This window comes from Sphaerodactylus townsendi, linkage group LG13 (genome assembly GCF_021028975.2).
Source record: "Sphaerodactylus townsendi isolate TG3544 linkage group LG13, MPM_Stown_v2.3, whole genome shotgun sequence".
Lineage (NCBI taxonomy): Eukaryota > Metazoa > Chordata > Lepidosauria > Squamata > Sphaerodactylidae > Sphaerodactylus > Sphaerodactylus townsendi.
The window spans coordinates 29,373,182-29,386,690 of NC_059437.1; the positions used below are offsets into that span (position 1 = coordinate 29,373,182).

General features: G+C 43.1%; 1 protein-coding gene across 2 annotated transcripts in view; it reads right to left on the bottom strand.

Moving 5' to 3' along the window:
- The window catches only part of SLC9A6 (solute carrier family 9 member A6), a 30,390-nt gene extending 17,424 nt beyond the window's left edge, over positions 1-12,966 (bottom strand). For both annotated transcript variants that reach the window (XR_007246029.1, XM_048514250.1), the window contains exons 1-9: positions 12,579-12,966; positions 7,432-7,631; positions 6,085-6,162; positions 5,234-5,310; positions 4,653-4,765; positions 3,545-3,650; positions 2,548-2,689; positions 1,252-1,357; positions 229-317 (exon numbers count right to left, since the gene is read on the bottom strand). Coding sequence is in view for 1 of the 2 variants with exons in the window: in XM_048514250.1 (XP_048370207.1) it covers positions 229-317; positions 1,252-1,357; positions 2,548-2,689; positions 3,545-3,650; positions 4,653-4,765; positions 5,234-5,310; positions 6,085-6,162; positions 7,432-7,631; positions 12,579-12,906 (1,239 nt within the window). In the remaining variant the exon portion in view is untranslated. The remainder of the gene's footprint in view (positions 1-228; positions 318-1,251; positions 1,358-2,547; positions 2,690-3,544; positions 3,651-4,652; positions 4,766-5,233; positions 5,311-6,084; positions 6,163-7,431; positions 7,632-12,578) is intronic.
- Positions 12,967-13,509: the final 543 nt, after the last annotated feature.

Sequence of the window (13,509 nt, forward strand, 5' to 3'; positions counted from 1 at the left end):
TAAAACAAGTCATTAAAAGGAATTGTGGCAACACGTGTCAAAACAGACAGGAAACATTTCCTCAAGCACAGCTATAATAATCCAAGAACTAAAGATCAGAAAGGGAAAAGGCAGCATGGTGTATATAGCCTGATCTAGTCAGATCCCAGAAGCACAGGCTTAATTATTCACAAGAAGGAAAGTTTGCTGGGTCTTCCTATGGCTAGTCACAATGATCAGAGAGCTCACCTGCTTAGTTCTGTGCTGAGATTCGGTGGACAAGTTGTTGTATGTGTAGTGCGCTTGAGTAATGCCACAAAACAGAACTGCTACAACACCTGGGGACAAAGAATTGCATTCAAACTCCAGCCTGCAAAATGTAAAAGCCAGCTACAGAAGGTGGGCAACAGTTTTGCAGAATGGCAAAGAAGCTGTTTCTCTTTCACTTTCTGTATTGGGAGGGGCTTAAGATGGCAATGCTTGACTTGCATGAGCCTCTTCTTGAAACTGCCCAAAACCAACCTAGCAGTTGGACTGGGTATCCCTAGACTTGTACAGTTATACTTCCATGCCTAACTACTGCCAAACTATTTCTGGTGGGGAACCTTATTAAAATTGCAGTCTGCTCTTCATCCAGTGCTGTGTACCACCTCTCCTCCTCCTACCATTTACCTCCTAATGACACAATATCCTTCTAAGCCCATTCACTTAGAGGAGCATAACCCTGCTTGGGATTGTACTTGAGGTCATGTTAGGCAGGGTGAATTATGACACCTACCCTGTACAACATTTATGGTAACTAATGGTTAGCAAGGAATGGTGCCAATTATGTCTTACATCATTGTAGCACTCTGACCTAGTGACCCAACAGGGGGCCCTGAGAACGAAGAAGCAGTGGGGACAGGGCTGAAATGTCACATATTGATTCAAAGCAGCTTAACAATTATTTGGCCACAAGCTTCTCGTCTACAGCAAACACATTAAATCATGTCTTGTCCCCTTCAGGAAGCAAATTTCCTCCGGTCCAGATTGGCCAGGGATCCTGAAGGATTTTGCCATCTTCTGAACACGGAGAAAGGGTCACTAGGGGACTCGGGAGGTGATGTGAAATTCCTGCATTGTGCAGAGGGTCAGACTGGATGACCCTGGAGGCACCTCCCAAATCTGTGATTCTACAATGCAACATCACATCACACAATACAATTTCCTCCCCTGCCCTGCCTCTAAATCTCTACAGCTGTCAAAAGCAGATACGGACAAGGTGAATCTTACCGGTAAAGCCACAAGCTTCAGCTAACAGAAAGGTGCTCCAAGACATCAGGAAGAACAAGCCAGTTTCCAAAAGCTGGAACTCACGGAGTTTAGTGAACTTAGTGACGTGACATAAGGGTATTAAGGAAATTATATGCGTGAGCTACAATGGAGATACTCAGCAAGGAAAAAGAGCAATTTATCATCCTGCTCATCAAGTACCTCTTCATTACATTATATCCCTTCATTACATTATGTCCCTGAAATTCTTCCCATACAGGAAAGCAAAGAAGTCATGTGGCTTGTTAATACTTAAATTACATGCTTTTTTGGCCCCAAATTGCTTTAAGCTTCCAATCACCATCTACAGGATCATCAAAAGCAGAGCAGAACACAGCCAAGTATCCCTCCATTGTGCTTGGACCCAGTTCTAGCTGAGAGCCCCCTTCCTTCCAGCTTCCAACCGCCATCAAAACACCATCAGTGGAAAGGGAGGCAACAGTCAAAACACCTCCCCTTTCATTGTTCCCAAATCCAGCTAAGCTGAGAATTGACCCCTCTCCTAAGGAGGAATGTTTTATATTGAACAACTAGCACTAAAGCCCATTTTAAATTGAAATTAAATGGGCTCAAAAAGGGGAGGGAGGGGAACCCCCTCCTCCTCCTCCTTCCCTCCAAGAGAGCAGCCCATATTATTTGGGGTGGGGGAGGTTCCTGGATTGGGGGAGGATAAGCAGGGACAGGATGGAATGTCGTGAGTCCCACACACCCATTGGCTGGGGGTTTGTTGTCAGACATTCCATCCCTTAGGGAATTATATATAAGGATAATCATGATTGGTAGTAGAGTTTAATTCCTGTGAGTCCTTCAAGAGCCAACTACTGACTGAAAAGCAGGATGGAAATATAAATAAATAAAACTTTACGTCAACAGTGTGAGATAGGCTAGCCTGCTTCCAGGGTCACCCAAAGTGTTTAACGGCTGAGCAAGATTTGAACGTGGGTTTTCATGGTCCAAATCCATGACTCTAGCCACTATCCCACACTTACATTGTGGCAACTGGGACCACTGAAGAATATGCATCATGCAGTTTATAACAGACTTGCAGAACTTCAGTAAAGTTTTAGTCCAAGATGCTCAACCTCATTTTGGACAATCTGGAACATTTACTGTTAGCTATAGAGTGGAAACGGCCTCTCCTCCCCCTCCCCCAAATGTTTCAGCTTGTATTATGCAGAAACAAAATGTAAGAAAACTTACAAAAGATATATGAAACCATTTAAAGCAAAATAAAATTCATTGTAATTGAAAGGATATCAAAGCAGTGACAACTCCCGTGGCGGCTCCCATAGCAAATGATCCACTGAATATCCCCAGGAAAATCCCAATGGACTTGAACATTGCTGTGAGGTCAAAAGTGTGGCTGTTGTCACCTGCTGGTTGGTAAGCTACAATTGAACTGGAGAGAAACAAATATACAAGGTTCTTATCAGGACACTGTAAATAATGTTAAAGCATCGATTTGTAAGTAACAGGAAAACCCCAAAGCAAAATCTGTCATTCAGTCCCCGAATAACACAAACAATCCAAAGGGGTGCAAATCAGGGTCATGTGGCTGGCCAACCCAGTCTGCACTTCAAGAGAATTATTATATCTACTTCCTGAACACACTAACAATGCAGTCCTAAACAGAGTAATATTATTCTAAGTCCACTCAAATCAATGGAATTAGAAGGATGTAACCCTGTTTAGGATTGCAACTGATTAGGCTGGAACCAAAAAGCAATCTGGTGTTCCAGGAGTATTCAAGGCCCAATAAAGAAACCACTCCAGAATCAGCAGGATACACTGTAGTAATTGGAATGAAGATGACTTTGTCATCATTTTTAAAAAAAACTGATGCGAATGTATTGAAATGTCCAGCTGTTCAAACTGTAGAGGATCAGTGCAAGTAATGTTGTAAGCCAGGAAAAACATTACATATCACACATATGCAAAGGCCATTGGCTGCCTTTCCGATCACCAGTCCCCTTAGATATGTTGGCCCATTCATTTAGAATATCAAGCCTTTAGAGACAAGTGATGACTCAGTGTAGATTAAACAAAGCTTACTGTGTTTTTCATTTTAAGCCTGAGTTCCACACAGCAATTACCCTCAGCCTACCATCATACCTCTAAATTCTCCCTATTGTGCGGACAGGTTTCTTGCTAGTGCTAAATGTTCCCCGGCGTACTTGTCACTGGCATACAGTTTTCCACATGGTCACAGGCCAATTAGAATAGGGTAATAATTTTAACAAACCATGCAACTTACGAAGACAGAACAATGGCAACTGCATCGTTGAGAACACTTTCACCAAAGAGGAGGGCATACAACTCAACATCAACTTGAAGCTCATGGAATATGGCAAGCACAGTCACTAATTGGAGAGGAAAAAACACAAATCAAGCAAAAGGAAAGTTAGGCTCATTCCGCACATGCAGAATAATGAACTTTCAAACTGCTTTCAATGCTCTTTGAAGCTGTGCGGAATGGCAAAATTCACTTGCAAACAGTTGTGAAAGTGGTTTGAAAACGCATTATTTTGCGTGTGCAGAAGGGGCCTTAGAAATTCGGGTTAGATGCAGTGGGATACTTCATGGGGCAGAGACCACCCACCTCCTTCTTCCTCCTCCTCCTCCAATTTCTCAAAAGCCCCTTCCTCTCCTCCCCACTTCAGTATTAGTGAGCTAGAGAGATCACAGGCCTGAGTTTAAGGCAGTTTTGTTCATTCATGTGAAACCTCCACATTCACAGGCAGTAAACCTCTGCATAACATTGACGGGAAACAACACTGTGGAAAGCTTCAGCCTCCACTACATGTTGCTGGCTGGTTGGACACTGTGAGAGATAGGATGCTGAACAAGATGGACCATTGGTCTGATTCAGCAGAGCTCTTCTTACTTATTGTCTTATGTTCTTTAAAGGAAGAAGAAGAAGAGTTTGGGTTTATACCGTTTTTCTCTCATGTAAGGAGTCTCAAAGCAGCTTACAAACTGCTTCCCTTCCTCTCCTCACAATTGCCACCCTGTGTGGTAAGTGGGGCTGCAAGAGTTCAGAGAGAACTGTGACTAGCCCAATGTCACCCTGCAGGTTTCATGTGGTTAAGCAGGGAAACAAATCCAGTTCACCAGATAAACGTCTGCCGCTCATGTGGAGGTGTGAGGAATCAAACCCAGTTCTCCAGATCAGAGTCCACCTGCTCTTAACCATTATGCCATGCTGGCTCTCTGAGGGCATTCACAGATTCTAAGTATCCCCCGTCTACTTCTTCAATGAAGGACAAAGATATACACATTAGGATCCAAGAGCCTCTTTTTGGGCCTAAACCTTTAGAACAGTTTCGTGGTTCTTTGGATCCTGGCCACAATCTGCAACATACCTGGATCAGTAGCTGAAGCGATGGCACCAAACAAGAGACAATCAGTGAAGTAGAAATCTCCCCCAAGCTGTCCTGTAACTTTCATCAGAGCAACACAACCATACATGATGGATCTAGTGATTCAGCCAAAAAACAGGGATTCAAAAGATGATGATCTTATTAAAGCTAATAATATCACTGTTTCTGCAGCAGACTATATCTAATACTTCCTGGACTGTTTTTGATAAACAGAAATCCGCCAACCAGCTACAGCCATTGATGCAGATATAAGAACATTTGACCCTTAGTGCTTCCACATCTACCACTTGGACTCCAAGATCCACAGAGAGACCCTTTTCCACTAGATACTGATCTGATGACTAATCACACTGCCAATGTTGAAACTGCTTCTGGAAACCTACCTCTTTTCAATTTACCATGACATTTCTTTGTTCAAAGATTTTTCCCCCCTTTCCCCTTGTTATTTGGTTAATTGGGAAACCTTATTTCCACACACACACACAGCTAAAAAATCACTTTGTTATCCCAACCTTCTCACATTCCAATGTCTAAAAATCTATTGACGCATGAGAAATACTCACCCTATCGCAAAACAGGAAATTGCTGTTCCTAGGAATGCATATGCTAGGATGGATCCAAGGTTGCGGAAAAAATGCCTCTAGAAAAGACAGAAAAGGAACTTTTGGTTACCCAAATACACTGTGAACCACTGTTCCTGAGTGGATGTGCAAAGCCCCCAAGAAATGACTGATCTAACTACTTCTTGTGAAAAAAACAACCTACGTATTAGTTTAGACTTCCCACTAAATGGTAAGGTGCGGGGGAGACACCATTGTGTGTCTCTTGCCTTGAAACCATACAGGATTGCCATAAGTCAGTTTCAACTTGATGGCACTTTCCACCACCAATAGTCATGGTGGATTTTTTTTAAGGGGAGAGAGAACAAAATTTGACATCTTAGAATTTCTAAAAAATGTATTGCTTGATTTGCAATGATGTTAACTAATTTTGCCCCAAGTGAAGATACAGCTCCTTAAGAAACTCTCAGTAGAGTTTACCCTCCCTCACACATTATTCCCAAAATGCATTTATTTGGAAGGGATATATTGTTTTGCAGTCCCATTCTAAGTGCTGAATAAGTGCGACACTAGAGCAATTGTGTTTTATGAGCAGCTCTTTATTACACAAATATAAAACTGCTATCTTATAATAAAATATTCATGTAGATATGTAGACAATGGCAAGTTTCACAGACACCATTTTAAAACATAAAAAAAATCTGCTCTGATTCTTCCCTTTTCATCACATCCTTTCAAAGTCCTATGCAAAATTCCCAAACCAGTCAAGATTGCGCTAGCATAAATTGACATTATAGTTTATTTTGATATTGGAAAAATGTAAACTAAAAGGTGTAAGACAAACAAGTACATACCCTTTTCAAGCTGTATCCTGCATAAAATATGATTGGTGGAAGTAAGATGTTGAAAAACACTTCGGGATCAAATGTCACCTGTGTATTTAAAAAAATCCAGGTGAGACAACTATTCTATCTATATGATTGTATCATGAAGCTCAATGCTCAATTAGTATATTTCAAACCCAAAATACCACTACACATTTCATTTTAGCAAACACAACAACATTTCAAGGCACTGGTACCCTACTTTAGAGTGACTTCAGAGTGACTTCAAAAGAAAAGGCTCTCCTTAATTTAAATATGTAACCTTGGCTTTTGCACAGAAATTCTGAAAGTAATTGAAGGTAAAGGTGGTAGGGAGAATAGTGTGAATACTAGAGAGAACCCTCCTTATTGGAAGTTTTAGCCTTGGACAAGCAGAAGACTTGAGATACAGTAGAACACACTAAGAGCTAACATAATAGTATGCAGGTAAAGTTGAAAGAAATTCAGCACAAACAGTAGCCACAATATGTTTAGTTGAACATTTCGAAATAAAATGTTCTCTGAAAAATGTTCTACTACAAATAAATTAAATTTTGAATTATCATGCTTATCTTAGTTACCGTATATTTAGCAATCAAAACTTTTTTGGGATCCTCATACTTTCACGTCCTGCATAAATATCTCCAACTTTTCTCCAATAGCCAAATGGATTAGGGAAAAAGAATTAAATAACACATATTAAGTGTGATTTCAGTACTCTATATGTGAGACTGGTTACATTTAGTTAATATATTAAAATGCTTCTTAGGTCACCTAAAATGTTAATTACAACACTAAAGCTGCTCAGTTTGCCTTAGGTTTCTAGTTAATTTTATGAAAAATGTTTTGAGGAAATGAAAACCTTCTGTGGAAAAAAATCTACCCTGCTTCTTTGGAGAACAGGGTTTTACAAGAATTTATGTGAACATTAAACCAGACAAGACACCAGGAGTTATGTGAATCTAGCTCCAAATCATTGGCTTTGTTCTTTAAATACTTGTGGGCAGGGAGGGGGGTTTAAATCATTCTCCTCTGCTGAGGTTTTCCTGACCTGAAATGGACCTCTGGAGCTACTTGCCCTGTGTGGGGAAAACACAGGTACTGACACAGGAGCACGTACACTTGCCCAAAGAATGCAATAGGGGCATTGCAGCCCCAGGACTGCTTCAGGTTAGGAAGCTTAATGGAAAGGACAGTAAAAGAGAAACATGGGAACCTACATTCTTCTCTGTTTTTGCAGGAGCTGTTGATCAGCAATGTCAGGACAACCCAATTAATTCAACTTATACCTTTCCAGAAGGTTGTTTCCTTGAGTAAAGGATCATCAAATCGGCTTACCTTTCTGAGCATTTCATTATCCTGAACATTATTCAGTTCATGGGGGCTGATTTCCCCCTTGAGGGTATATTCGTAGTATTTTCCACTGATGTTGAGGAGCAGAGTGGCAGGGCTTGTCTGCACTTGGCATTTTAAGGTGTCATTGTTAACATCACTGGGAACGTGGATACCATAACGAAGGACGACGCCCACTAGGACACCTGTACAGAGGGACACAGAGTGTCAGCAGTTTCTCAGGGCAAATGCAACAGTCAAGAAACTTCAAGGAAATGTGAGGCTTCTACCAATGCATGCCAAGAGATCACAAGTTCAGAGTTGCAAAAATGCAATGCTTTACACTGTGAGCCCTGGTTCAGACATTACATGGATAATGTGCATTAAGCACTAATGCAATATATGCACTCAACAGATACAACAGATGCAAGTGCTTAATATAGGTAGGAACATCAAGGTGACAGTACTGGCTGCGGCTCTGAAGGCCTCACAAGATCAGCCATACAAAGGCCCAGTCAAGTCCTTAGTAGTTACATGATATGTACTTATAATGACTGCCTGCTTGTCCATCTACAGATGAGTGGGAAGGAAACAGAAACTAGATGAGATAACCACAGAACTTCAGACTAAAGTAAACAATTATGTTCAATTTGTAGAAAATATATAGCATTTAATCATCACCAGGATGCAAGAACTTGTCTTACAGGAAGCAGAAGTAGCAGCCCTTTCCCCAATATTACAGAGGTGATTTTACAAGCTCAAGCCAGATTGGACCTACACTTTATCACCCTCCTAACCTCCCAGGAAGGTCCTGCATGAAGGATTTCATTGCAGAGACTTACCCTTCATTTTTTCAGGTAACAACCTCATAGGTAGCATTCACATTCTAGTTACTTGCCTTTGCGTCACATCATTTTAATATTTCCTAAAAGAAAGGAATTTGATTGATATGAAGGAAAACCCCTAAAAACCTTCCTTTGTTTCTCATATTACACATAAGCCAGAAAGAAATTCATCTGATGGAGCTGATTTGCTTATCCTGTTTGGGATAAGATGACAAGAGATGTGTGAATTCGTCTGCCATTTCCTGTACAGTCTTTGTTCTAGAATGCTCCTCTTGGGTCCTACTGCCTACCTAGTTCTGTCCCCAAGGCGCTAGCACCCAAGTGGAGCATTCTAGAACAAAGACAATCCAGGAAATAGCAGATGAATTTACAAATCTCCTGTCTTCTCCATCCTGAACAGGGTATAGAAAACCCCCACCACTGCCATATGGCTTAACTGCTTGGTTTCAGAAGTCCCCAGCAAATCAGAGCAGTCTTAAAAACTCTTAGCTTCCACTTAAGGAAATTTCCAAGGCACCTGTCCCTTTCCTGAATACATGGATAGAATCCTTGCTCTCCTCATGAAAGAAAATAGAGTGATAAACTCTACTCTTGAGGCCCAAGAAAGATCTTATTAACATACAAAGATTTCAAACCCACAAAAGAAGAATGCAGCACCCACATCTGTGTATACTCAATACATCTATGCAGAACAAAGCTGGAGCAAACTTTATGATTTACCTTCCTGAAAAGCTCCAGAATAAGTTACAACGCTCCCCCTTCTCCATGCATGTTGCTTGCATCATCCATTCAGAGTGCAGGTATCATGTTTTCTTCATTCAAAATAGGAATTTGGTTGGTATGCAAAATTTAGAGGATATATCTATCAAGCCCCCCAGGAAAAAAAACTGGGAAAAGCCACTTTTAAGAATGAAAGAATGGTGAAGATTTGACACCCATCCATCCAAGTGTTCAGTTACAATCTCACTATGGCACAGTATGTCAATTTCACTCCCAGGTTTCAGGCTTCGACTGGTGTAACTCTGCATGGGATTGCACTGTTGTTGTTTTAAGAGTGCCACAAGATTCTTATTTGCAGCAGACTAATACGGCTAACCATCTACATCAGACAGACACACGCTGCCCAATACATTTCACGGCAGACTGGGTACTTTAAACTTTTACACACCCAAACACAAATCTTAATTTGCAGATACACACACTCCACTTAATAGCTGGATTGTGTGACTGGTGGCAAAGAAGATACATTGGTATATTTAATTTATTATTATTATTATTATTATTTATTATTATTATTATTTATTAAACTTGCTATACCGCCCTATCCCCGGAGGGCTCAGGGCGGTGAACAACATAAAGTCATACAAAAAACATAAAAATCTTAAAACAGGTACATTCTACAATAGGGCCCGCGAGACCCATATACCACCCTCTTCCAAAAATGAGGAGGGGTCCCAATGATGTTAGGGGACCCTACTAGCAGGTGTTTGCTGAAACACCTAATCTAAAAATATTCCAAGAAGATGCTTAGAGGGATCTACCAGGCAGTTCTTCATAACCCAGATTTTGTGTTTGCTTGTTCATAAAAAATAAATAAACAAGTTCAGTTAATAACATTTAGCTAGATTTACAACCCAATCCAGACAGGGCTGGTGGGCTAGGACCATGCTGCTCTGGCATCACCCCACCTGCTCCACAGAACTTTCCCATGGCTCCAGAAGCCCCCAAAAGTTTTTAAAACTCATCTTAAAATCTCCCATGGGGAGAACAGAGATATGCACAATGGGAGCCAGCCGGGCTCTGGGGGCGGACTCAAGTTAGCCCTGCCCCCTGGAATGCCCCTGGCCACACAGGTGCAGTGTTTTGCACCAGCAGGCCTGGGCAACTGAGGACACTTCTGGGTCAGGTGCTTGGAGCTGTGTGGTTCCCAGCCTGAGTGAATTGCCTCTCTGCCAGCTCATTTGCCCCTTGCACCAGTGGAATGGGCACTCATGCTGGCTTAGGGGTGCACCAGCTCCAGAGGGGGATTTGCCTCCCCCCCCCCCAAATTAGGCTGGCCACCTGATTACTTTTGACAAACAACCTACATCGTTTACAGCATAATCTTATACTGAATTCTTCCAGCCTAAACCAAATGATTTTAATGCTCTTAGACTGAAGAAATGTTGCATAAGAATGTATTGTTAAGTGTCTTCCAGCTTATTTCTATTGAACAGTCAGCTTTCTCCCTAAATAAATTAAATCCTGTATTTTCCGACACCATTCTTGTGATTACACAGTAAAAGATGCAAGTACCAAAAAAGAGCTACATTCTACAAATGTTAGCACTGACACTATAACTAATATACCGGCACTGTACAGAATTCAATTTGCCATCCCTTATGGTGGGACTCTGGTAGCACCAAACAAGTAGATATTTCCAACAACAATGGTGGCATCATTGCGAGATTAACACTGAAGATTTACCAGAGGGAATGCGTCTGTTGAATGTTAATTTTGCCGGAATAAAGCTCCATACACTTATCCAGATGCAACATCAGGTGGAAGAGGCAACTGAGAATCATGTGAGAGCCACAGCAAATGAAAAGAGATGCCTCAGTGTGTATGAGCTGGTTCATCCTATTGGGATGGGGGATTTTGGAAGGATTGATAGATCAAGAACAGTACATGCATACTAGGAATACTTTAGTGTTTAGGCAAAAGACAAAAGGCAGTAGGCAGATGTGTAACTCCAGGGTGTCAGGTGGCTGCCTACTGAGGAAAGGTTGTACATGCAAGATCCAAAAACAAGATGACCAAGCAAACTGACATGAAACCTGCAAGTTTTCAAGTCCACCAGGACTCTTAATCTTATGCAACAGCTCAAATATAGGGACTATAAAGGTGCTTCCTAATTGACTGCAAGGGACTTGTACTTCTTGTTTTGGCATATGGGAAATTTTTGGATAGCCTCTGGATAGTTTCTGAGTTACAGGGAACGAGTATCATGCTGTAACCCTTCACCACAGCCATAAAGTTAAGTTTATAACCTGCTGACAACTCACGGAGGAAGCCAGAAAGGTCAGACCTTTACACCATGGCCTGATAGATCTGCTTTTCACCTGTCTATCTTTTAAAATCTTGTAACATCCAGCCCAACTGAGAGCCTTGATAGGCTTGAAAGCTTGCACAATGTTTTATGTCAATTTGGTTGGTCATAATAAAAGGTATTACATGGAATTAAGCCTATTAAGAGTCATGGTGGTGTAGTAATCAGAGATGGGAGACCCAAGTTCAAAGCTCCACTCTGCCATGGAGGCTTGTGTTCTTAGCCTAAACTACCTGACATGGTTGTTGTGAGGATACATACAGTGAAGAGGAAAACAATATAAGTTGCTTTGGGTTCTCACTGGGGAGAAAGGAAGATATAAATGAAGGAACTATTTCAGAGTGCAAATACAGTTTGTAGCTCTCCATTGGGGAGGGGGAATGCAGCTGCTGGGTAGTTATCAAGAGCATTCAGTACTGAATGTATGTGACTCACTAAATTCTAGCCATCTGGAAACCAGTCCCTGCATATGGTTTGTACGTTCTTGGGGTGCGAGTCTCAAGAACTGAGGATGTGAATAAAATTCTGCAGAATCTCAGCATTTTCAACATACAGTTGTTGCCCTACTCTAGTTTTCAAACACTTAAGATGCGGCTTCTGGATTTCCATATTCTCCAGAAAGTACAGCTGACCGATAGATGAATCAGTGAATTCTGGGATACCACAAATGAGTACAAAATACATACAGAGAAGCTCATTTGTTAGACAAGAGTTTTCAATGAATTGGGGGCGGGGGGGCGGGGAAGAGAGCATAAAAACATTCCTGCTGGTGCTGGCTGAGCTCAAAGATCCATTTGCAAACAGGGTCCAGTCAGGTGCCTCTTGTGGGAAGCTCGCAAAACAAGCCACAGCTCTACCCGGTTGCCCCTCCCCAAAACATTCCGAACCAGACAAATGGTAACAAACGTGTTCCAACCTTTCACTCGCCACAGCCTACTTAACACAGACCTGGGGACAGCAAAGAAGTTGGGCATGGATATATAAAGGTTCTTTCTAAATTGTGCGGTGCTGCACGGAGAGGGCCTGACGGGATTGTTTCCACGGCTCAGGATCTGGGAAGTAGTAGTGGGCGGGTCCGCCAGAACTCGGGGCCCTAAACTGGCTGTCTGGATTTGGGGGTTGGCGTGGGAGGGGGGGGGTAGCCCTGGCCTGGGGCTCTGGATGGGGGAGCGCCGCCTTGATTTGGAGCCGTGGGCGCAGCGCGCAGGTCACCCACTCACCATAGATCATCGCCAGTCCGGTCTCGTGGAGGAAGCGCGCCCGGCGGTGCTTGAAGAGCCAGATCGTGAGGATGGTGAGGGTCAGCAGGAGGATGAAGATGAGCAGGTTGGCGCTGTCTTGGCGATGGCTTGCTTCGGCCGCCTTCTCGGACACGATCTCCTCTTCCAGGGCCACGGGCCGGCTGGCCAACGCGGGGGGGTCTGCCCCGGCCCGGGTGTCCAGCCCTGCCATCGCCAGCAGCAGCAGCCCCAAAAGCCGTGCCAGGGGGGCCTCGGGGCTCCCCGGCCCGGCTCCCCAGCATCGTCCCAGCTGGGTCCGGATGGCCATGGCTTTGGCAGCCGCTCACTCCTCCTCTCTAGCCAGGGCTGGGGCTGGAACTGGAGGAGGCGGCTGTGCAAGCAGGAGCGCGCAGGCGCTGCAAGGCGGACGCCTAGGGAGCAGGCGCTGCAGGAAACTAGTAGACGCCCGCCCCCCGTGTAATGTTTACATGGAAAGAAAAGGGTGTACTCAGTTGCCGTGCCTTCTGGTTAGAAAGTGTGCTTAGCATCCTTGCCTTGTGTCCCTATCCTTTCTGTTTACTAAGAAACAGACACTACAGATTTGAGAAGGGTTTACTTCCGATCTCAGTCCGGGTGACGGTCCTATGCGCCCTGATCGTTGCTTGTTGACGCACGGAGTTCATGCCAAAATCGTAGGGTGCCGGGTCGTTGGCAGACCGTAGAAAAATCTCCAAAGCAGTTGTTGTCAGGTCATCGGGTTTCGTTAGCAGCGAGCACGTTTTCGAGTTTCCTAGAACCCTTTGATGTCACAATTTGTGAGTCAGGATCAGGGTGCCCCGACCCAATTAGAGACTCCAGGGGTGAGAGGTGAACAAAAGATGTTATTGTGGCTGCAGCAAAAATAGGGTTTCTGACCAAGGCAGAAGCAATT